Genomic DNA, 25,829 nt, shown 5'->3' with positions numbered 1-25,829 from the left:
AACACTGCTTGAGAAACATTTATTTTTCCCCTAAAATAACCCCTGAGAGATTTAAGAGGTATTCAACACTTATAATCTTAGTTGTCCAGGGAAAAGAAAAGCAACTAAGAGTACAAATGGCTTCTTTTGCAGATGTTATTTCTACTGCTTAGATAGCACACAGATTAGAATCTATGTGGAAATCAAGGCTTCAAAGCTGTTCCTTGATGTAAAGCTCAGAAAATCTTGAAGAAAAATGGAACTATGCAGTAACTGACCTGACAGAGTTTAAAGAACTTTAGTTTACAAAACTCTCCATCAATGTACCAGCATTTAGGGTACAAAAGATAACTGTTAACTGAGGTAACCTTGAAGTATAAAGAGAGCTTTTAATTATAACATAGGACTGCTCTCCCCCCTCAGAAAAATACTTCAGAAAAGTTATTGACATGCAAGACCTGAGTTTCTAAAACAGCTTTACTGAATGTAGGATAAGAGGGTCATGAATACCTAAGGAGAACACCATTTATTAAACTCAGTGCTAATAAATTAAGAAAATGGCCCATTAGCTAGACAGAAAGATTCCTGCCTACATTCAATAAAAAGAGAAGGAAACAATAAAGGTCAGGTCAAGAGGACTTTAATTTGCAGAAGTACAACACTGCCTGGAAGCAACTTTAATAAAAATCTCATAAAAGTACAACGATTCCACAGTATTCTCTACTTCCCCAAAGTAAAAAGTTACTAATATTGGTGTTACGTTCCACTCTGAAAATACACATACATAAATAAATATAAACCCCCTCTCCTTGGCAGGATAATAACAAACAAGAATGCTTGCCCACTTAAGCCACCAGGCAAAGCACAAATGTTAAACAAGCTCTGAGAGCCATACACTTGGCTCCAGATGCAGTTCTGCAAAAAGCCCAGAGCAACAAACACAGAACCCACGCTGGGAGCTGAGCTCCCACCAAACTGTACAACCAGCACTGGGGCACTTAACGAAGCTGGGAGGAGAGTGGTTTACACAGCAAGCAGCAAACTGCTAAAAAGAGTTGCCAGATGACACAACAGAGGCAGATGACTTCTTGCTCAAAAAGCACATAGACGAATTCATGGACAACGAATCTGTCAACGCTTCTGAAGAGGGGACAGATGTGCACACCTCCAAAATCCCCAGCAGAGCAACCATGAACAAAGGGAATGAGTGAGCAGATGTGGTCATACTCACAACTCTTCCTTTTGCCACTGTCAGAGAAGAAAAAAGGTGCTAAACTGCCCAACTCAACAGGATATTTCTTGTAACACATTTTTTAGTAGAAAGCAGAAATCGAATTGCATTAGATATTTCACAAAGGCAGAACTATTTTGGAAGTTAAAAAATGGGTGAACTTTGTTGAATCTTATGCAACAAACCTCATCCTCCATTAGAAGCTTTCAAACTGTTAATTGTCTATTTAAACATATTGGTTTCTCCTACACTAAAAACCCACAACTTTTTACATTACAAATCAAATATCAGATTATTAAAGAAAAACATGGATCAGTGCTTGGAACATTTCTTCAAATACTCCTCCTTCTCCTCCCTCTCAATGTGAGCTCAGGAGTTTCACATGAAAGGTTTAAAAACATCCCCACAGTCCATACACCATAGAAAGCAATGGAGAATGGTGGCTTAGTAACTGGGAAGAACATTAAACAGTCAGTAATTTTTTAGATCTTTCAGTAAGGGTTGAATCCTGATTGCCCTGTATCTGCTATCAAAGAACATATGACTATGGTACACACAAGGCATGACATGTTTAAACAAGGGTCATAAAATAATAACTGTGTCAAGAGCCAGAACAACCTCTACATATAAGCCCTGCCTCAAACAGACTGAGATGATAAGCAGACTTCCAGTTTATAAATATTTCATCAGCTAGCCCATGTGAATGGAAGCAATCAACATTTGACTCTGCATGAAGAAATCTCAAAGTAATTTATTATTTGGGCAACTTATCCAGAATGGAAAACCCACCAAAACATGGTCAACATGGGAGAAAGGACACCTTCTTTTTGATGATCCTAAATGAAGGATCAGTCCTCACAATAAATTTAAGCAAGTTGGATGCACCATTTGAATCCTAAATTAACAGTCACTGCATTTGTTTACAAAAAAGCGTAAATAATATCAGACAAGATCAAAGACGTTAAGTGAAATTCATGCAACATATTAAGGCAGTTAAGGAAAACTTTACCCTGGAAGTGACATATGAAAAGATTACGCAGCAAGAAATCCTTTGGCCAAATGACAGAAGTGTAATCAAGAAGCAGTGCATATGAATGGAGACAAAACATTGCTTGAATTAACTACTGGCTTTGTAAAATTGATCACCTTTGCAATATAAATCAAAGTGCAAACAGAGACAGATTAAGCTTATTCTCCCCAGGACAAAATTTACAAGCTGTACGACAGAGAAAGCTTAGCTTCCTACTTCTATCTCCCCTCCCTCTGCCAACCCAGATGGGTTCTCAGTCATCTGGCAAAAGTTGAGGGAAACCACACCTCTGAGCAACTTCACAGCAGAGATTCCTTCACGTGAAACACTTAAACAGCTGCCAAAGCCAAGTCCACTAAAGGAATGCTTTTTTTCCCTTACTGATTTGCAGCTCTGCTCTCTAGCTGGAGCCCACATATTCTTACGGTCACTGTTACTTTTGCTACACCACAGAAGTCCTGCAACTTTGTCCTTCAGCTATCTTTTTCCACGATCAGAGTTTAGCAAGACAAATGGCATTTGTTTGATGTTCTGAATATATCATCTGGAGCATCATAATCTCATTGAAAAAAAAACCCCACAGTAATATGCTTTGCTAATGGATAACTTGTTGTAAACATTTGTATCTCACCTTTGACAGAAGCAATTTCACACAGGAGACGTGGCCCTCATAGACTGCTGATAGGAGTGGTGTGATATTGTGTTTGTCTGGAGCCTGTAAATTGAGATACAGTTACTTGAAGGACAATTTCACACAGCATTATAAGGTTTCACATAACTTTTAAATTTTTTTTTTAGTCAACAGTAGAAGTAAAAATTTAAGAATATTAGCCAGAAATGCATTCCACTGGATTTTTTTCCTCTCCTTTTAAAGAAGAAAAGTTTTTTAAACAATAACAGGAAATAGCAACACATTTCTTCCACAAGACTTTTACATATCCCAAAGCTTGTCTAAAATTTTAGGCCAATGATGGAAATTGTGGAGTTTCAGCTGACAAATTTTGCCCAATTTAAAAACACTACTCCTAATTCTCCCATTTCACAGCCAGTATCACTTCACAAAACAGTTTTGGCTGAAACATTGTTTTGGCTGTCTTCTCTCTAAACTATAGTCCTGGAAAGAATAAGAAATGGAGCAACTGAAATGCTATTTTTAACTCTTTCCCAGTTAGGAAAATTCCCAAGGAAGAGATAATCTTTTCAGACATCCAGGAGAAAAATCTAAGCATTTTTGTAATGAACTAAAGCAAAGATATCTTACATGTTAACTTTTGGACAAGCATTCCAAGGCACAACATTTGGGATGTGTGGTTAAAGCACTTAGGAACTTAACTTCCGGAGAGCTGCTATAGGTTAGTCCAGTCTTTTCAAAACAAGAAGCCATGCATGTCAAGCTACAGTAAAATGACTTATGCAGGAAAGAATGTCTCCAAAGAAGAAAAAAAGCACACTAATTTAAACAGCTGATCCTGCCCTGGCCAAGGATGTCTTCTGGAATCCCTTCCAACAAATGCCAATATGCATTGTAAACATTATTCTGATGTGATAACTGGATTCATTTTTCTAATTGTGATCAAATTAAATTTCAACTTTTTACAGCTACCAACAACTTTTTCCAGTGTTTCCAAACATAATCAAAACATTTCATCAACATAATTTTAAGTTTCTAATCTCTAGAATCCACCTCTCAAATACTTTTAAATGCATCAATTGTTTAGCTTGATTTGTATCTTTCATCAACCATTTAGGCACTTACACCAATCCCTTCTGTGTGTGTGGGAAGACCCTAAGATCTGTTTGCAAATCCATTAATACATACATTAATGTCAGCTCCTTTCAAGAGCAGAAATTCCAGAATCTCAAGCTGTCCACAGTCTGCTGCATAGTGAAGAGGCTTCCTCCCACCTTCAAGTGTCCGGTTGACATCTTCACCCTTCAATATAAACATAATCTAATCAGCAGAATTTTAGAGCTAACGCATCAAGAAGAACCTGAAAGAAATCCAACACCTTCAAACATGCTGAAGAATGCTCCACCCAAATATTTCAGTCACTGCCCAAGAAAAATGAAAATTAAGTCACTCGATTTCTATTCCCTCACATCTGCATTTATGACTGTAAGACAACCTCGATCCCTTCTTCCATAGTGCATCTCAGGTGTAAGAGGTACCAAGTGCACTAGGTAACTGATGATTTAAAATAACCCAAACCAATTAAAATATCATTAGAGCTTGTACAAAATGCTCTCTGTGGCTCATTCTGCTTCTCCTGCCTCACAACTGGGATCAAAGTTATGTGGCTAAGTTACTTTATTGAAGTTCCTTTATCTGCTTCCTTGAATATTGAAGTTTTGCATAGTGAGAAACCAGCTGCATAGAAATAAGTCAGCATCGTAACTACCAGCAAGTGAGTCCAGGCCATCCATAATTTAAAACCCAATTATGAAACCACTCTGTTTTATAAATAGCACTTCCCAATTCTACATGATACAAACAAGTCTGAAAAGTCAACCAAATCAGGCCACAGGAAGTTGTATTCTAATGCCTCTCATACGAGTGGATTGAGACATCTCTTAAGGCGTAAACAAAATTTAATTTACTGAGTGCCTAATCAGCTTTGTTTCCTCACCTTGGGTTGTGCAACTAAGGATAAACTGATTTACTGCCCTTCATTAGTGTCAAGAAGTTACTGGAAACCAACTACAGACAAGCTGTGTGGTAAGTGGTTTCTCATTCCTATGTGCAAGGAATCTTAGTATTTTAGGAAGTGGCTAAATTTAGCATCATACCTCAAAGCCCTGCACCTCCACAGAAAAACAATCAGAAGATTTCAGCTGCAGCACCAATTCATACTTCTCTATGGAGCCCCTGCAGTTCCCTCACTCCTGTCCCAAATTTCTAGAAAGTGCACAGAATAGAGGGATTGACATATATCTTCCAGACATTACTTTCCTTCTAAGAATGGAAGAGAAGATTGCCAGAAGGAAATCTTATTCTGCTTTTGATGTTCTATATAATCAGAGATTTACACTACTAGTCAAATGACAAGATGACCTCGTTATTCTCCTCTCAATTCAATTATTCATAATATACCCTTGTAGCAGATAGCATTGTGATGTAGCTTCTCATCTGCTGAATTTCATTAAGTTCCAATAAAAAAAAAAATCATCCAGATCAAAGTAAGCTAATAGAACATAAATAGTCTGAAAAAGCATATAAGGAAGCACCATGTACTTATGTTGAACATTAAACTCTACCCATACTTTTATTTGCTCATGGACATTTCCCATCAATTTTAAAACAACTGGCATTTAAATAACCTATCATGTTTGCTGATACATTAGGGATTGGGTGCACAAGTTTGCAGAGCCAGCCTCATGAAAGCCATATAATAACTAACCCAAAAAGTCTCACCAACCCTTGTAAAGTCTGACACATGCCGAGACACAGTAAATATAGGAGCATGGGAGAAGGGCAGGCAAGCTAAGTCCTGGGACAGCACATAAAGTTCACATTCCAAAGGAAAGTTAGAATCATCACATTTTAAGATTAGGACAGTCCAGCAAAGCTCTCACTTCTTTAATCCTATAAATATTATTTGGCTCACTGGCTTATACTGTAGTAATTTTTCTTTGTTTTTAAAGAATAAAACAAAGATCCTCTGTTCTCTCCTAAGCTGGCTGTGGAATAAATTCCTGTTGGACAATGAACTTTCAGAGGGGAAAGAAAACCCACTTGAACTCCTAGTTTTTTTAAGATCCCTGTAAAGATGATGAAAACTTTTTTATAGGGGACTATCTAGCAAAAAGGCTGCAAATAGCTATGTCCCAAATGTAGGTTACATGGCATTGAATACTGGCACTGGGAACACATATCATCAACATTCAAAGTTAGACACTTTAGTCTGAATTAACAGAACAAAGACATTATGTAAGTTACAAAAATTAAAGAAAAAAACCCAAGTACTCCTATATTTTGCAAAAAACCAAGTCAAATATCCAGTTGTTTCAAAGGTGTGAAAAGCCACTGTACAACAGACCACTGAATGTTATAAAGCTTTACTTGGCCTTTCCTACTGCCAGTCCAAGAAATATAGAAGTACAAAGGGAAGATAAACCAATGTATTTAAGATAGAGGGATCAAACTCTGGCAAAACCACTTGTTTCAAATGCAGTCACTAACACATATACATCAAAAAACTTGCAGGCCTCTTCAGATAATTTCTCTCTGGGCTTTAGATCTATTTATACTGCCCAGGGCATCTCTCCGTAGGGCAAGCAGTGGTTTCCAAAGTGGAGTATGAAAACCCAGAGAGGTGTGCAAGAAAATCCACTGGGGTGTGAAAAGAAAATGTATTTTGAACTATTAATAAAATGTAAAAGTAGCGTTTATTTCATCTTTAGCACATGTTTAATTTCCATTTTTTCATAATTTCCATTGGGGTATGTTTTGTAATGCGCACATTACACAGTACAGGAGTACATATTGAAGTTGTCTTAAATATCAAGTTCCAATTCCCCTGCTCAGGGCCAAGTTGGATGGGGCTTTGAGCAACCTGGTGTAGTGGAAGGTGCCCCTGCCCACAGCAGGGGGGTTGTAACTCAATCTTTAAGCATAAGATAAAGACTTGAGCCCCCCCTCAAAAATAGTAAATCTCTGGTGAAGGTCTGACTAATTATGTCAGCACAATGAGACAATGTGGTCTCTCAAGCCCTGTCATAGGTCGGTGCAGGAAACAGCACCCCGGTAAGGATTCAAAGAAAAAAGTTCTCTCTATGTAAAGTTTTCCAAAATTACTGTGGTTTTGAATAATACTAGCCAAACATGTCATACTGAATGTTAGGAACTTGGGTATCAGCAATCTTAGGATGTGACAATTCTCAATACTGAACTCTGAGACAGCAAAGTGTTACCAATATATTGGTGGGCTGAAACTAAGCTGCTGAATGTTTACATGAAAAATTACCATATCCTGCAGAGGCATATGGTCAGAATCCACACGAACTGACAAAAAGGAGCATAATTTTTCCTTTACACCTACAGGTGCAAAATCCTCCGTGCACTAGACCAAAAGTGACAGAACAATTCTTCAAGGAAGTTTTATGGGACTTCTGCCATCTTCTAGAGTCTAACAGAGCAGCAACAAGGTTAATAGTTATGAGAGTACTTTGAAGGAGATAGAATTAAGCCAGGATCAAGGAATGGTATCACCCTCAAAATAAAACATAGCTTCAGTCAAAGGTCATGCTACTCCTGAAAGAAGATTATTTATTTTCACTTTCTAGAGTAGACTCACAAATTCACTAACAATTGCGCAAGTATTTGTGCACAGCTTCAAAAAGTAATTTTCCCATGCAAAAGAAAAGACATGATCACCTCTTCAATGAACTTGCAGAATACATTGAGTTTAGTTAGCCAGCCGTTTAAGGCTAAGTCTGGCATAAACCACATCAGTACCATTTTTCTTTTCAGATCAAAGACCCAGGGTACCAGCTATGCAATAATGTTAAAAACCGGTTCAACACATGAACCATCAGAAACAGCAGTTCCCAGGTATTTGCTACAATCCCCTCTATTAAAATCTGATTACAGGTAAAGAAAAGCCTCTGTGAATCTCCAATTACTAAACAAGAAGACATGAAAGAAGACTTTTATGCCCTATTTCAAAAAGTCACATAAAATGGATAACAGGAGAATATTCAATTAGAAGGTCTTTAAGTATCAATGTCAGTTGAAACATGGCGATCAACTTTTCACTGAAGGACAGGAAAATAAAAACTGGAAGCTCACTTCCAAATACTTTTAAGAACTTTGCTTTTTAAGAGCAGGATTCATTACAGCTTCCTCTGAATGCAACTATCACCCACTTTCTGTAATGGAGCAATTTAATCCATAAAAAGATCTGTTCTACCTAATTTCTTAAGGGCATACTGTCAAAATTAGCTACTCTTGAACGTAATTCTTCCATTACCCTCTCTCTCACATTTTTCATGCTTTACCTTCTCTTGCCAATATACCTACACAAAATCCCTCATTATATCTCATGTCCTTTTCCACTTCAGCTCTAGTCAAGGCTTTGGATTTTTTAGTTCCATCCCTGCACACCCTGGGAAAGTGCCTATATTCTTCTTGGGTATCCACCCTCAACTCCAATTTTTATGCTTCCCCTCTTCCCACCTGAGCTTAGAGAAGAGTTCCTGACAGCCAAGCTGCCCTCCTGCACACCTGACGGATGTCCCAGAGTAATCTGGAAGGATCTGCACCTTAACAGCTACCCTCCATAAGTTGTGCCAAGTTTAATTCCTTTTTCTTTTGCAGCCCTTATTAATCAGAGTTTGTCCCTAATGCACATTATGACATCAGCTCCATGAAAATGTTGAATGAACAAGTTTAGTCATAAAGTATAAATTCTAAAGCTCATTATTTTCCAGGGAGATTATTTAACCACACCAAACTGACTCCATCCTTCAACAGCCCGTGCCTTTCTGTAGCCTTTATTACACAAGGCTGTATTCCATGCCTCCCTTTGTCTCCCCTAATCTGCCAACTCCCTGTTTTCCCAGCTCCTGCCAGTTGCAGAAGCATCAACTCTAAAGCCAAATGAGCTAAACTCAAGTTCAACCTCATCTAGCACCCCTACAGCACACTCCAGGTGCTTCAAGCACAGGCTTATTTTGCAGTGGCACAGGAACTGAAACCAAACCTGAGCCAGGTGTTCACGTGAGCACTGTGCTTTGTCAGAAGTGTTGCTCTAGAACATTACTGCCAGGCTATGAATGTCTCAGCTCACCCTCCACTTTAGCACCAATTTTCCTCCCATGTGGCAGCAACAGCTTCACTACTTCCAGCCACAGTTTGACCCTTCCAACCCCCACACCAGAATTAGAAGCTGAATGATGAATCCAATGAGGGAACTAACCAATGCGAGAATTTATTTGATAATTTTCTTCTTCCCTGATGAATCTGTTCCTTCATCTGTTCCATGACTTGGCACCTGAACACACCAGAAATTAGTAGCTGGGATTTACACTGCAGTTCTACCACAGGAATAGAAACTGAAAATTGCGGCCTCATTAAATCCTATTGCATAGGTTAACTGTATTAGTAGAGCAGTGCCTGTAATACTGGTGGCATTAAAATGCTCTTTCAGATTTAGAAACAACTCCATATCCCCATCTGTACTTATCCTGTCATGCAAAAATAACTGCATCTCCCCATTTCATGCATACCTTTCATTTTAGTTTTAATGAAGGAAATCAGATTCCATGCAGTCCGATGTCCTTAGAGTGCAGGGAAGCATCTTGTAGGAACTACTGTGTAATTCCTGCCTTCATTATTCTAGGAAAGCAAATAACTCACTGTACAGTCTGTTGCATAACTTCCACCTCTTTGCATACAAGGGATGGCCATCCTTACAGTGTACTAGATAACTCTGACATTTTAAATAAAGCAACAACTTTATCATTGCTATCTCAGTGGTAAAGAGGAAGAGGGAAAAATTCTCTTTCTATAAGGAAAAGTTTAAGCCCTATGGATGAGATATTTTGACTATCTTGCTGCATATTGAAAATACTACTTCCAAAAGCTTCATATTTACTGTCTTCCCCACAAGCCTTTGTTCATGCTGGTTGTATTACTTATTTTTAAAAATTCAAAGAGATTAAGTAAGATGGCAGAAGTAAACTGTAATTTGTAGTGCTGGATACAATCTCAAGACATGTTTTGCTACAACAGAAATTATATTGGTATCCAGAGAATGAAATCTTTCCCTCCAATGTAAGTAATTTTTAGTTTTTAAATCAAACAAAGTGCCTGAAATGTTAAGTTCTATGTTTTGAAGTGGAACATATGTAAACTGAGGTTTGAAATCACTTTAGAACTATGTATTCCTTAGTGATCTGAAGGGAGAGCAAGCTTGGACAAATCATACCTTAGAAAAAATTATTAGCCATATACTCAAACAGTTTAGAAAACAATCTTGCACTTCCACAGTGGAACTGATTGTGTCTTAATCTTCCCCAAACACTCTATTTCATTTTCTCAGAGTTTGAGTCCGCTCACACCCCTTCAGTCATTCTCCAGATTCATTAATCACTGGAAAGACTTTAAAAAAACCCCACAACCCCACTCCCCCACCCCCCAAAAATCCACAAACACCAGGTAAATACTCTGAAGATGAAAATACATTGCTATTTTTGCCATTCTACTTAAATTCTCAGAATGCTTGTGTTCTAAGTACTTAAGCCAAAGTACTTTACTGCTTAACCTACCTTTGTTTCAGTTGTATGTTCACAGAGTTTTCAAGTGTTTACTGCTGCTACATCAGCTCTGGGGCTCACCTAACCAAAAGTTACCTCTCTAGGACTGAGGATGTAAACACCTTGAGAACCCTTAAAAACAATACAGCAGAAACAACTGAAAAACCCATCTTCTACACACAAGGTAAATCATTCTGCAATTTCTAAAATAACTGTGGGCTTAAAAATATTGTAAGCCAAGCAAAAACTTCAGTCCTTACTCAAACAGAAAAAACAAGATCATGTTTTTATGCAGCTAATCCATGGGTCATTAAACACTGGTGGTAACGAGGGAAAACTCAAATACTACACTTCCTGAAATCTGACTAATAATCTAAAAATATAAGGACAGTTTAATTCTACAAGCTTGTCAGTCTAGTGACTCATGTCATTACAGACTATTTATGGCTGAAAGGGAACTCTGGAGGTTATGTAGTCCAGCATTTGCTCAGAGAAGGTCCAATCAGATCAGGCTGCTCAGTTGAGTTCCACAGACCTCTGAGGACTGAGGACTAGACAAACCCTCCAGGCATAAGCCCTTCCCAGGGTTTGGTCATATTCACAGGGAAGTATTTTTTCTCTTACACCTAATTGGAATTTCTCACATTTCAAATTGAACTGTTGTCTCTTACAATTTCACTGTGCACAACTAAGCAAACTTCTCTATATCCTACCCTTTTTACAGAAAGATAATAAAATTTTCCCTTTACCTTCTTCAGGGAAAAATAAAAAACCCAAAAAAACTAACAACAAAACCCCAGAAAACAAACTACCACAATTCTAACAGCATCAGCTTGTACATCCTTCATCTACCAATAAAAATTGAGGTAAAAAAGCTTTTATAATTTTATCAATAGGTGCTCTGCTCCATAAAGCAGTAGCTACAGATCTTCCTGTGCCTTCCAGGTTCCTTACTAACGTCAATTGAATTTCAGCTGTCATACCTCCATCTCGGCGTATTTGTACAATGTTTCTAGATTCCTTCCACTGGACCATTTTGCTTGCCCCTTCTGAGTAGCTCTGTGTATTGGTTATAGATTCCTCAAAATATGTGCCCCAGGATGCAAGCTTCAGCATTGAAAAACACTCAGCATTTCTCATGCTCTCATGTAAGGGAATTCTGGGTTCTAAAGAAAGGCCCCTGAAGGATCTTGAGCTTCTTTGCTTTAGAAAGGCTGCAGTAACATCTCAACTGTATTCAAATAGCACACGTACAGCTAAGCACACGTTCAGTCCGGGCAGAGACTGGATTGAGAGCTGTCCTGGGGAGAAGGACTTGGGGGTGCTGGTGGAGGAGAAGCTTGAGATGTCTTGGCAAAGGGTGCTTGCAGCCCTGAAAGCCAAATGTATCACGGACTGGACCCAAAGCCATGGGGCCAGCAGGTCAATTCTTCCCCTCTTCACTCACGTGGAGTGCGGTGTTCAGCTCTGGGAAAGATTTAGATTAGATATTAGGAAGAAATTCTTTACTATGAGGGTGGTGAGGCACTGAAACAGGTTGCCCAGAGAGGTTGTGGATGGTCCATCCCTGGTGTTCAAGGCCAGGTTGGACAGGGCTCTGAGCAACCTGGTCTAGTGGAAGGTGTCTGTGTCCATGGCAGGGAGGTTGGAGCTAGATGATGTTTATGTCCTTTCTAACCCAAACCATTCTATGATTCTATGAAATAACAAAAGGCAAGCTGATCTTTCATCACAGCAACAAATTTTATAGGTTTCCTCCCCTGAATTATTCTTCCACAAATCAGTTGTTCAAGCACAGAACTGGAACCACAAATACTCTGTTTTTCAATTAACTTTGAAGACTTGAGAAGACCTAACACTGAATATTATGAGTTCAAACACAAAAAGCCAACACAGTAAGCTGAGTTTTACCAATGAAAACTCAACTGCTACTACCTCAGTTTCTTTACTATTGGAATTTTATCACTATTGAAACAATCCTTGGGTTTATGTGCAGAAGGACTAGATTTCTCATGTGACCCTGAAGAAGAGTGCTTTCCTACTCCTCAGTGTCTGCCTCTGGAGTGGTTCTGTATGGATTCCATTCCGTAAACCTGTTCTCTCCTAAAGCACTGATTCACGCACTGCCAACCTTAACTGCAAACTGGAACAAAAGGCACCTACAAACCCAAGAGATGTATTTTTATAGAATATGTTGAAGAAATCTGACAGCATTGCAGAATACCAGGTCTTAACACAGCTTGCTACACAAAAATAGTCGCCCTTAGGCCTTCACTTCAGTGATCCCACAACATTCCATCCAGTCTTTTGAGTAGTGTTGTAGTCCAACTTTTGCCCCCACCCCACAGAACAGTCTCCAAGGCTAAAAAGCAGCACTGACTTTGATGAAGTAGTTTTCATTCTTGCCAAGACAAACTGATTTAGCCAACCACAATCCACACTAGCACTTCCACAGGTCTGAATACTCTAAACACCTTTGAGTAGAAGAGAAAATAAATTAATTTCTTCTTCCAAGCTGGTTATACAATTTCCTTTAAATATTTTCTTATGCTAACTGAAACAAGCACCAGCCTGAAGCATTTTTTGTTGGGTAGAGAGGTTAAATATTTGCCTCTATGACAGGAACTGACACAGCTTTACATTTATCCAGTAGACAGACCCTCACATCATCAGCCTTAATACAAATCTGAAGGTAACTGAACCACCAGTTCAGTACTTCAGACAAGGAAACCATTTTTGTAATCTTTTGTGTATTTCAACATAACACTAGTCTAATGTGTTTTCACATTCCCATCTGTTTTTATTAACTAAGAGCAAAAACAATTCAAATGACAAGCTCAAAACAAGTCAGTGCAGCATATAATTTAAACTTCTGTACATTTTTTTTCCTCTAAGAGAGAAACCTCTTGACATATGATGCCTCAGGTACTGCAGACCTAAGAACTGGGCAGAGCAGATGGAGAAGATAAATTTCACATTTCCACTCAACCCACTGTATTGAAAAAACTACTGAAACAATGCAGGAGGCCTACGAAGAAGCAACAGTATTTTATCATTTCTGCTCAGCAAGTTTATTGAGTCTCAAGTTTTCTTGTCTCTATCTTCTGATTCACAAGAAAAATGACCCTGTTTCCCTACTTGTCAATAATATTCAAACCAAGAGCAAGAGTGGAACCTGGTTAAATAACTAATAACTCAAAGTCTGGGTTAAGTCCAGAGAGCAGAAAGGGAAGTAAAAAGATTAATGTTGTAAACTGTGAATCGTTGATGATTTTGAAGCCGATTTCTTCAGTTAAAAACTCGCCGTAAGATCTTGCCAGAGCCGAGGAAATCAACTCACTGTAACTCTAAGTAGGCAGTTTCCAATGGCAACTGCAAAAATTTTGTGCCGGATCCAAATTTTCATGTGAATCCCCTACATTTTAAAAAATTACTTACCTTCGGTCCACCCCAAAAAAAGTAAATGTACCCTGGCCTCATTCAGCCTGCACAGAGAGACAACTGCTGTTGCTGCTCAGTGGTTGAGCGTATTCTGACCATTCCAGTAGTTTTCCAATGGTAGCCTGAGTGGACTACTGAACTGAAGCAAATGACCTAGATTTATTGTATGGGATAACTACTTTCCACTTGGAGAATTTCAGAAAACCTTGAAGTCCTTTGGTTTTTGTTTAACAGCTGAGAGTAACTGCATTAGTCAAGCTGTCCTACTGATTATTTTTGTGTTTACCCTCAGAGATATTAAATAACATCTTTTCAACACTTCTGGTGTTTTATTCCCTGTCCTCTAAATGTTATAATTTGAGGGAAAAAGGAATTTTCTCCCAGATGTCTTCTTTCTACCCTGCATGCTTTGGGGAATATATGGGACAAGCTGTCTTTACACCTCCCCCTTATCACATCTTACTGAAACAAACAGAAATACCAAAAAAATCCTGCAGATAGTGATCAAAAACCAAATCCAAGTTAGCAGATGTTGAGAAGGGAACTTGAATACAGAAAGTTAAATCCTACGGAAAAGGCTGCAGACACAAGTATCAAATTTTCCTTATTTTTCTGGATTCACTTCTAGTATTTGCTATTAGTTTTGCCTGCAATATCCAACTGAGTTTCCATTTTTAAAAAGATGAAAAAAAGGCTACTCAAAGAATTTCAGCACAACATTCCCCCAAAAAGACCCTCATCAGTTTATCCAAAAGAGGTTTCTGTTCTGAGGACAGTGTGTGTCTTCCCAGTTAGCATTTTACAGCAAGGTTTACAACCAGAGCAGACAGATGTAGATGTCCATGTAAAAAATGGATATCTACTTTGCAATTCTCTACTCTAGGAGAAGCCTTAATTGCTAATAATAACACCAATAGTTGGTCTATAAAAGTTAAGAAAATGAATTATGAACCTGATGATGAATTTTGCCTGTCTTGATATGGTATCTAAAGAACTCTGAAAAGCTTTTAAAGCACTGCTACACTTGTTGTGGCTTAAGCCAACAAAAAGGTGCTTACCAAGGCTTACTTTTCAGGTTTTGTTAGTGGAAAACAAGTATCTAGCTTACCCACCATAATCAAATGCAATCTGAAGTCCTTTGTCTCAGTAAAACGAATACAATTCCAGAAACAACTGCTAAATAAACTGAACTACTGAGCCATCTGTGCTTCAGTTGTATCAGCATTTTGGGAGACAAACAAACCTGGTACATGAGTTGTTCTGTAGAACAGTAATGAACCAACTGTTTCCTAGCTACAGCTTCTAGAAGCTTGTGCTACAATCCCAGCTTCAAAGATGTGCTAAACACACGTTATTGAAAACAGTTGTTCTCCCCTTCCCAAAATCCTTAATCTGTGCAAGACTTGAGCGAGAAATAATGTAACCCACTCACTATTTGCACTAGCAAGGGATGAAACAGGAATGAAGGGCCTAGTTGTGCAGCTTCTCTCAGCTCCTATGAATTTCCATCTATAAGTTTGGCCCAAAAGCACCTGTTTCTTAGTTAGGCAACAGCTCAGAGTAATGGCAGCAACTAGTTCTGACACCATAAACTGTTGCAGACAAAGGTATTATTACTCTGTTCAGATTACCTCTTTAATTGATAAAAGCGCACCAAATATTCTGGATCATGAACTGAAACAATCAAAGATCAGACACTTTCCACTGTCTCTGCTTAGAAAGACTGTTAGAATTTGGAGTGAAAGTTAAAACGCTTCAGTTAAAGCATCAGGACTCGCCTACCAGGTACGATATGGGGGCAAAACATCAATAAAAGCCTTTAACCATTAATTCTGAAAGAACTGCAGATCAATCTAACAGCTTTGTACCTTAAGTTGACATAAGCCTAACGTTCACTTTAAAGAGATGTGTTAAGTACTGCATCTACTGAACACAGTGCAATGTCCATTTTCATAGGCAACACTGGGCTGGCCTAAAACCGTTGGATTTTTCATTCCAGAAGTGACTGACCAGACTGTGTTTTACCACTGCATTTTGGACGATGCGGTTTGGATGACACCTACTCTAAGGGTATACTAAGGAGAAGATATTCCAGCCCACACGCATGCAAGATGATTTCTAAACAGGAGCCATCAACCACATCTAAACCAAGAATCAGAGCAGTAATTGTCTCAGTAATTCAGTACCATACCATCAGCAAACTGACAACAGACAACACTATGAAAACAGAAAAATCTACAAAACATCTGATCCTACAGTTTCACACAAAATCAAGCTTAACATGCTAGAAATTGCTCCAAAACTTAAGCAGCTGAGCAAAGGATCCCAGCCATTACCATGCAGTCTGCACTGAGTTGTTAACTCCCAATTAAAACACTTTCAGTTTCTGGAGGAACCCACATCCAAGTTCTGCATTAAACTGCTCAGGACATGTTTGTCCCAGGAACGAACAGGAAGTGGATGTTTTCCTTTGAGGCAAACACTCGGCGCCAGCTACTGAGTTTCAGTTTCAATAGATGCCAGCTTGATACTTTGAATTCTCTGCATGATCTGAAGACACAGTAATTAAAAAACCCCGCAACAATAATAAATGTGAATTCTCAAAGCTCAGGTTGTACTGTATCAGGAAGATATGACAGAATAAACAGGAAGACGAGTGTACCTCCCAAAGATTATTGCTGTGGTTGAAAAACCCCTGAATTCAAGTGCGTTAACTGGGGCTTAGCACCATAAGCACGAATTACTTCTCCAGAAAATGAACAAAAGGTATGTCCAAGGCAAAATCAAGTGTTCTATCAAATCCAAAGCAATGAAGCTTAGCTTCTAAATAGGTATTCCTTTAAGACTAACATGCATTATTTTCCTGTGCACATTGAATTTACATTTTCTTCATTCAGCAATGCATAAAAAGATATGAAATGTCAAAAGCAGCATTAATGAGTTCTAGAAGTTGTGTGCCTTAACACAGAGTTTTGTTGACATGATGAAGCAGTTGGTGAATGGAATAATGCAACAACAAAACACGGAAGCAAAAAAACTTGATCAGAAGAGCTATTTTTACATCCATAAAATAAATGCTGCTTTCTAAGCAGTATATACTTAAAAACATATGCATTAACAACTACAGAATGGCTCCCTAAACCAGTTAGACACGCTTGGAATATTCAGCTTCACTGTAATACTTTTATTAAAACTTACAAATATTGGTATTGCACTTTTAAGTTTGAAATAATCCACCTACAAAAGTTAAGGTATTTTCTCCAGATTTCCAGGAATTACTGTTGAAAATGCTTTAGTAAATACAGTCTACTAACTTGTCACAGGACAGGAACTAAAGACTGTATTTCATATTATACTCTCATTAGAGGAGTCTATTTTGAAAGTAATTATATTTACTGCCATTATGCCCAAGATAAATTTAAATAACAGACAATTGCTGGTTTTATCACAACCCAAATTCAAGTTTTTTAAACCTTGCTAAACATCCATGACTTTAGCCAAGAAACAGTTAATAGTATTATTGAAGTTATTGAGAAGTAATATTGAAGTTATTTGTTGTGAGTTTGTTTGGTTTTTTTTAATACAGGGCATACAGAGAGATGCAGATCGCACCTCACAGGAACTCTCCTAAACTTTTTTATTTAAGGACTTTCAATTGCATTACCTGAATCAAGCACTGAAAGTATTTTTGAACGAACAGAAAAATACTTGTTAAACATTTATTGCCTATGGTATTTGCTTTCATAGTGTCATTAACAAATCAGTTTAAATGAGAGATGCTGATGGTAACTGTTCTATGGACAGCTCTCTATCTGTTGTCTCAAATGGCCTAACAGCTCATCTTTCCTGCTTGAAGGTAATCACTAATTTATAGGTCACACGTGTGTTAAAAAGCAAGTTCATAAACGACCCGAGTTTGGGAAACGACAATATCAGTCATTCAACAGCAATTATCAAGACTCGATCTTAGCTCATCAGAAACTTTGAGCACACAATTTTGTTGTATAAACTGACTCAGAACATTCTTTGAACTTTGGCTGAAAAGAGTGACAGGGCCGTCTCCAGAACACCTAGGCAGTGATGATTTGGTCTGCTCAGTTTATTAGCCATCACGTGCAATTACTCTCTTTGATTTCCAAAGCATGGATGAAAGCTAAGTAAAATGATTTCCCCATTTCCCTTCTGGCCTGTAACCAGCGAGGAAGGCAGCAATGTATATAAGTGAAGACAAAACTGCATATTTTAATTCTTGGTGCAGCAAGAAAGACACATAAATTCTTTCTTTGGAGATATGCAATGCCCTTGGCAGACAGTGTATCTGAACCGAGCTACAGAATTACATTGCATAAGAAATACTAACAAAGACTCTAAAAATGGGCAAAGTGCTAAAAGCACCAAACCCCAAGTCCCCCCAGCTACTTCAAAGCCGTATTTCATGTGCATTATGAGTTTTCAAGACCATATTTTTCTTTCCCTTCCTACTCTCTTTCATCAGAATTTCAGTTGCTTTTGGGGAAACAAATTATTTGCTATCCTCGTCTTTATTAAAAAGAAGGGGAGGGAGAAGTCCAAATAAAAAAAATCCACAACAAAAAAAACCCCCACAAAACACACACGAGTACATTCCAATGAAACAGAGAATTAAGAGGAGAACTGTAGCTTGTTCAGTAAGACTTATTAGTACTGATTGCATTCCAAGTCAAGGCAGCAACACTACAGATACCAGTTCCTTAATCATTTAAATGGAAGTATTGTTTCCCTCCCCATCTCTAGCATGTGATTGTAGAATTTGCCATCACTGGTCCCAATCAACACAGGCTTTAACACCAGTATGCTATTAAAAAGAAATCAATATCATACCCAGCCCCCAATAAAGGTTTTAAACTCATTTTAATATGAGCTGCACTGATTTGTACCTGCCCCTCCTCATAATGAGCTAAAGCAGAAAAACATCTAATTGTTCAAAACTGCTGAAACTGCAACTTGTAAGAAAAACAACTGTTGTATAACCAACCGGTCAGTTATTGGGACTTATTAATTCCAGTTCATGCTTTTGTCCTAGCAATAGATCTGTCTATGGAAATGACAACTGCTTCTTTCCACAGAATCGTACTGGGAAATTCAACATTCATTTTGATACGGAGGGGTTGAAAAATTAGGAATAACACAAGCCTTCAACTGGAGAAGTGGGCACATTAGGTAGAAAGAAGTAACTTTGCTCACACTTTTGCATGGACACATTCAGAAGTTCAAACAAGCATAAACATAAAGCCATAAAAAACCCTTCTAAACTCAACTGATGCTGCACACAAAACTGTATCCCTGACTTTAGCAATACAGCTGTATACAACCTCAGGTTTTCTGTATCTTTCCTAAATTTTCTCTTCTGACCTTTGATCAGACATAAAAATTCTTGGACATGAGAACCCTGAGTCCATGATGTTCTCCTTGAACTTAAGTAGAATATTTGACCTTCAAGTCTTGGTATTTTACCAGCTAAGCCTACGGTCCTTCAGAAAAAGCACATGGAAGTTGTTTGGTCTATTGAGAACTATCCAAAGGAATCCTTATTTATGCATTGGGAAAGATCCACTCATTCAGTATTTTTACTTACGTGGCCTGCATGAGTCACCAACGCCATGGTACCCAAGTCAACATCCAATGCACAATCTTCACATCTAACACAACTTTCCATATGCTATTCCAAATGGATACAGATACATACCACTGCAGAACTCTTGGACTTTTAGCGAACTCACTGTTCTCTTGGACTTTTAGAAAGCTTAGCTTATCTCCTGTAAGCCTTCTTGTTGAAGTCAAAATTAACTAACTGAGCTATGCTTGAAAAACAAGGATTTATTAAAGATAAAACTGATACAAGAGGAAAAAAACATGGTTAGAATAAGGGAGGGCAGAAAGAAGGAAAGCAGTAGTAGAAGTAAATATTTTCCTCACATCACTGCATTCTCTGATTGTTATTCATAACCTATTCTCAACTTTGACTGTCATACTTAGGAATGCATATGCTCTATACCACAAACTTGGACAAAACAGGATACATTTCAGAGATAAAATTTGCTTTCAATTTAGGGAATGGAATACATTAGCACATCAGCAAAAAAAAAAGTTTAAATTCAATGTTTTATTACAATCTGGTCTTAATAACTCTACTTTTTGCAGCAACCATACATTAGGCACAGGACAAGTCAGCATGGTAAGAACAGCCCAGACAGAATCAAGTGAGGAAGTACTTAACTTGGGGTTTTTAAGCATAGGAAGGTCAATTATGAATCACTTAGGCAATATGTTAAAGCCACCAAGACTTTCAGAGCAGAACTCAATGAACAAAATCACCACAGCCTGACATCAACACCTCAAAGAAAATACTACATTTAGCAGTTCCAGATTCATGATCATTCAAATGATCGCAGCTGGAATGAGCTCCATTTACATTTCAAATTGAAATGGATGAAGAATCAGTTCTATCTGTATCTTCACAAAGAGGACAGATTTGAGAATCCTGGGATGTTCATTCAGGCACTGAGTCACACATTCCACTGCAATGCCAGGTTTACAGGCAAGTTTGTTACTCCATGCTGTTCCTATAAACTACTTAAGAACTGATGCACAAACTATTAATATCTGTGAATAATTCTTTGCCACATGTCCTCAGACTCTCTTGGATCAGACTGTGGAAATTAATTAGCCATCCTGAAGAGGTGGTTTTCAACAGCTTCATTCATTTTATTGTACACACTACTTAGAAGTGGGAGCCGTGCTGTGTTTTTCTGAAAGTTTTTCTAGTACATTCCTGGTATTTTAGTTAAGAGAAACTCCACCATGAATATGAAACCTACTAACAGCAGCTTACAGTAGCAAACAACTCTTGTTACATAAAAGAAAGATTCAGGTCATCATGTTCAAATTTGCAAAATGTAAATTGAACACCAAGTTTAATTAGAACTAAGCAGTAAAACAGAATTATCTTTAGCAATCACACTTCAGCAGACTCAACAGTAATCAAGTGGAAAATAACAGAAGTCCTAGAATCTCCAGATAAAGACAAACCTACATAGTAGAATTGTTGTTACAATACAGAGACATCCAAGAGGCCCCACAGGGAAAAAGCTCAGTCCAGCAGCTCCCAGGTCAGGGCTAGCTCTGATATGCTCCTGGACATACTAGTGAGGTATAGCTACCCTGCACTGTAATCCAGACAGGCTTGCAGGCTGTCACTCAAGAGCAGGAAACCTGTTACCCGACCAGAGGCAATCCAGGTATCAATGTAGCCATAATAATAATAATGCACACTTCAGCATTCAGCATGGTGAGACAAGGTGAATTTCAATGTATCCGTGGTATGCTTTATCTGTAAGCCAAGTTATCCACCATATATAGCAACCATTTAAGTACTCATTTTCATTTAGTTTGTAACTGAAGGTGTAGAAGTCATTGGAATGGACACTGAAAAGAACAGAGGTTACCTCCGAGAATTAAAAGCTATTTATTCCTCCATGTTAATCTTTCTTCTTGCAGATATATATTGAAGTCTCTTCTCTTTTTCACAACACTTAACTATACCCCTGACTGCTGCTTCTAAACATTTTTTTTTAATTTTAGCCACTCTAGTTAGTTTATAGCAGTAGCCAAGTTTTATGCATTTCTCAAGACATATGCATTTCTCAACATAGGTGGTAGCTGTTGTCCAGATGAGTTACCAGAGATCCTCCAGGAATTTGGTTTTGTTTGTTTTGTTATTTAAAAAAAAACAAGACTCCACACCAGAAGTGCCTATTAGACCACTTTCTACAAACATCCATTTCACAGCCAACCATCACTTCAACCTCCCAGTCCTCTGAGCAGTAAAAATCTGGTGCTTCCAGTTTGGCTGCCTGTCCTATCTTCTTATGGTATTAGGTTAGTTGATTTACCAAACTTAACTGTAAGCAGTGGTAGGTTTAGGAAACGATGTAAGGGATTAAAGCAGCTCATGAACTGGGGAATTCTCAGTTAAGCTACAGGAGATGAAATTACTTCAGAACAAACTTTTATTGAAGCCTTTCCTACAAATCTAAGTTTATCTTGCCACAAACTTTATGCCTAGTGAGTAAGAGAAATTGTACGTAGCCTCAAATCTACTGCTGATTGGAAATGCTTTGGGCACATACTGACAGAGAAGTAAGTCCTTTCTAAGCAACTGCATAGTTTAATCTAATTCTACTGGGGAAGAAGACTAAAGAAAAGGAAAAAGAGCTAACATCATTCATGTTAAGAAATTCTGTAGGCTTAATGTAACTTGCTCTTCTTCTAACTAGTACTTTTTAACCCACTCCCTACCTCGAGGGAGGTAAATTTCTCTCAGCTGCGTGGGTCCTCCTCATCCATTAAACTGCACATTCATCTGTTCCCACGGAAGTTTCTGCTTTCTTGAGGAATTTTAAAAATTTGAGTGGATGTATGTGGGAAGAGTGCAGAATTCCTTCAATCCCTTAGATTCCTGTATGCACCTCTGAAGCCAACATATGCCGGCTATATTCAAAAGGAAGATATCAAAGAAAGCAAACAGTAAAAACTACTTTTTAATCTAGTCATCATAAAAATAGCTGACACTACTTAACTGTTGGCATAACACACTAGATACAGTATTTCAGGAGAAATTTACATTTACCATAAAGAAAAAGTTGACAGTGTTGCAAGCTGAGAAATGTAGATGCTAATATGATGTCTCTTACAGAAACAGAAAGAAGTCTTATAAGACGATTCAAATGATAAAAATAATCTTTCATATTTTCATCAAATAGAAGCCAACAATATCTGCCAAACGCAGACTAGCAGCACTAAGATGTCTTTTGCTAAGCAACAAAGCAGGATCATTTGGCACTGCCTGTTTCATTGCCACCCCTCAGAACTACTCTTTCTGTGAAAAGTTTTTTTCCTGAAGAAAGTGTGTTCAGGAGAATGCAAGATCCCTATGTAGAAATACATAAAATGCAAATGGATACTCTTGCTTCTGTTTCTATATCCTTTCTTTCTCCAGGAACTGTTGAAGTGGCAGAAACATTCTCCCTGGTACTTACTAACCAAACCTCAGATAAAAGAACAAAAAAGATGACTCTAAAGACAGAACCTCCACAGCTTATTACACACAAGTGAAGAAAAGTCATGGCTGATTAAGAGTTCAACTCCTACAGTTCCGCTGATAACATCCATTTATACTATTATTTTTAAACCACCCAGGTTCATCTAGTTAGCATTTCAAGCCTTGCCATTCACACATGAAACAAAATCAGAGGTCAAACCCTTCATGTGGTAATTGGTGGAAAAGCTGCAAGATTATAGTTAAAGGCTGTATTGTTTCCAAACAAATAATGAGGAAACAAGACTAGAACAAGAAACCAAACAAATGAGAAGTTGGGAAACAAAAGTTTCAGGAAGATAGACAAGGAAGAATTTTACGAAAATGAAGTCTGTAAGATATATGACTGCCTCCCCCATTACAGGGAGAGGAAATTTCTGCCACTGCAAAGTTTATATAAGTAAAATTCCTGAACATGAAATCATACATAAGAGCAGGAAAGCAGCAGGGAGCAGAAGCCACATAACTGATAAGGAACAAAGTCAGAAAGAACATACAGCACAGAACACTTTCCTGAGAACTCTAGCTACCAAAGCATGATTTGCCTTCACATAATTCATTAATCTCAGAACTGAGAATGTGAAGTTCCAGCTGAGGCTTCTCCTACATTCAGATGATTTACAGAGTTCTCTTGCCCCTCTTCAATGTACATTTCCTGCTGTACAGTAAAACATAAACTCATTCTTGTACTCTTTTCTTCCCTGAAGGCATCCACCTCTATTTCATTTACCTTCCCAAAACCCACCTACCTGCACCTCTGTAAAACTTACAAAAAATTAGACAAAAAAATTTAACAAACCACTAGGAAGGATGAGGATAAGTCAAAGCTTGCTTATATAAGCGTTGTTTCCACAGGAAACCAGCCTGAGAGTTTACTAGCCCACAGTCTGTCAAAGAAACAGAAAAGACTGAAAACATTTGACTTCTTGTAGGTTAACAACTGAAGACAGAACACATACTTCCAAGTGGGAGAAAAGTATGACTACAATTAGATCACAAACCAACAGAAAATTCCCAGAGTTTATTCACCTTCTACATTACAAGCAACGTAAGATTGCTCAAGGATTGCAGGCCTCTTTTACTTGAATCATCTAACCCCAGTAAGTATCTCTCTTTTAAGGATTTCTGCCTCATTAGTGCAGTTAGATGACAGCCTTCAGCCTCTTTACTACAGCAGCATCCAGGCTGGTTCAAGCCTCCTTCAGTAGCAGATGGAACCAAGTATTTGACTCTGCACTGAAGCAGATGAAGAGTGATCACATAAATCCATTTTGCTACATGAGTCGCAATGCCACTCAGGAAGAGTGGGAATATAAAAAAAGCTTTCTAATTAGTACTGTAGTGAACTTGTAGATATAAACTGAACCAAGACAGTTATTACCAAAGTTATTGCCTCAGCAAAAGATACACAAGGATCCAGTAATTATTAGTGTATAGTGAATTTTCTAGATTCACATGGAAATCCTTTAAAAGCTGTAGGAAGAATCCAAATATGCTAATGACATGCTCTGCAAGTCCCCAGATCTGAGACGATATTAGACATACCAATGGACTACCCAACTTTATTACACAGACACAGGTACACAGCCTTTAGCAAACAGTTGAAGTGGGATAATTACATTATTCCCAGCTACTTCCTCAAGAACTTTATACACAGAGCATGTGAGTGCACAGCCACTTCGATGCAAAGTCCAGAAGCTTAGCTGGAACTGTCAGAGAAGACTATTCAGGCTAAGCTGTTGGACTTTGTACTAAAGCAGCTAGAAGTACTTGCACACTTTTCTTTTTGCCAGAAGCGCTACAAGTTTGTGAGTTGACAGCTGGAGTAGAAAGGACTTAAATCATCACGGCAAGTTGTGTCAGCATGTGTCAAGTTCCCAAAGACAATCACTGACTTGTTTGAACATCTAAATAATTACAGGTAAATTATATGTATACCTCTGCTCTGGTGTAAAAGTTCCCAGACAATATTCCTGAACAGTAAGGATTCACTGAAGCAGAATGTTGCCCGTATGCACTTTTCCCACACACCTCAGTGACAGGAGAAGGCAAATGAGGACAGAATGCAGCTTTCAAATACTGCCACGTACCTGAGGACTGTTCAACCATCACACAGGTGTCTGCTGTTCCTGCAGCATTCGCCCTAACTAGGTATTAACACACTTCCCAGAAGGTTAATGAATTAAGCCTCAGCACACCCGGTAGCTTAGCATCACCCTATTAAGGATGAGCCCTGAGGCACAGGGGGGAAGGATAACCAAACCGAGGCCACAAATCCACACGAGATCAGCGAGGCAGGGCTGGGATCCTGGCTGTCAATCCATTTAAGTTTCACGTACTGACACAGAATAACTCCACCGGCAGGCGCGAGGGGCGGCTGGGGGCAGGAGGGAAGGAGGAAGCCCAGGAACTGAGAGGCCCCGCGGAGGGGGAGGGGGCCCCCAGCTCCGCACAGAGCTCAGCGAGCGCCCGTGCCCGCCCAGGCCGCGGCTCCCGCCGCCCCGGCCCCATCCCGGGGGCTGCGCACACATCCTTCCCTCCTCCGCCCGCAGCGCCGCCTCCCCCACCCCGCACCACCGCCACCTCCTCCTACCTTGGCCACGTAGTCCTTCACCTCATCCAAGTCTCCGTTTTTGAGGGCCCACATGAACTCCTTGTCGGACATCGCGGCCGCCGGGCAGGAGGACGCGGGCGGGCGAGACGGCGAGGGGCCGGCGGCAGCTCCCGGGAGCGCGGGCGGCGGCGCGGGCGGCGGG

The 25,829-nt window shown here is 38.9% G+C and overlaps 1 protein-coding gene across 1 annotated transcript in view; it reads right to left on the bottom strand.

The window, feature by feature from the left end:
* LOC121672873 (myotrophin) overlaps window positions 1–25,823 on the bottom strand; it is a 30,689-nt gene extending 4,866 nt beyond the window's left edge. Inside the window, exons 1-3 of the mRNA XM_042045774.1 lie at window positions 25,667–25,823; window positions 4,060–4,173; window positions 2,872–2,955 (exon numbers count right to left, since the gene is read on the bottom strand). Of these exons, the coding sequence (XP_041901708.1) occupies window positions 2,872–2,955; window positions 4,060–4,173; window positions 25,667–25,738 (270 nt within the window). The 5' untranslated portion in view covers window positions 25,739–25,823. The remainder of the gene's footprint in view (window positions 1–2,871; window positions 2,956–4,059; window positions 4,174–25,666) is intronic.
* Between the last annotated feature and the right edge of the window lie 6 nt (window positions 25,824–25,829).

This window comes from Corvus kubaryi, unplaced genomic scaffold (genome assembly GCF_017639235.1).
Source record: "Corvus kubaryi isolate FWS band 111438036 unplaced genomic scaffold, C.kubaryi_AGA036_p1.0 65022, whole genome shotgun sequence".
Classification (NCBI taxonomy): domain Eukaryota; kingdom Metazoa; phylum Chordata; class Aves; order Passeriformes; family Corvidae; genus Corvus; species Corvus kubaryi.
The sequence above is the reverse complement of the archived record's forward strand: the minus strand, read 5'-3'. Positions and strand labels throughout refer to the sequence as shown.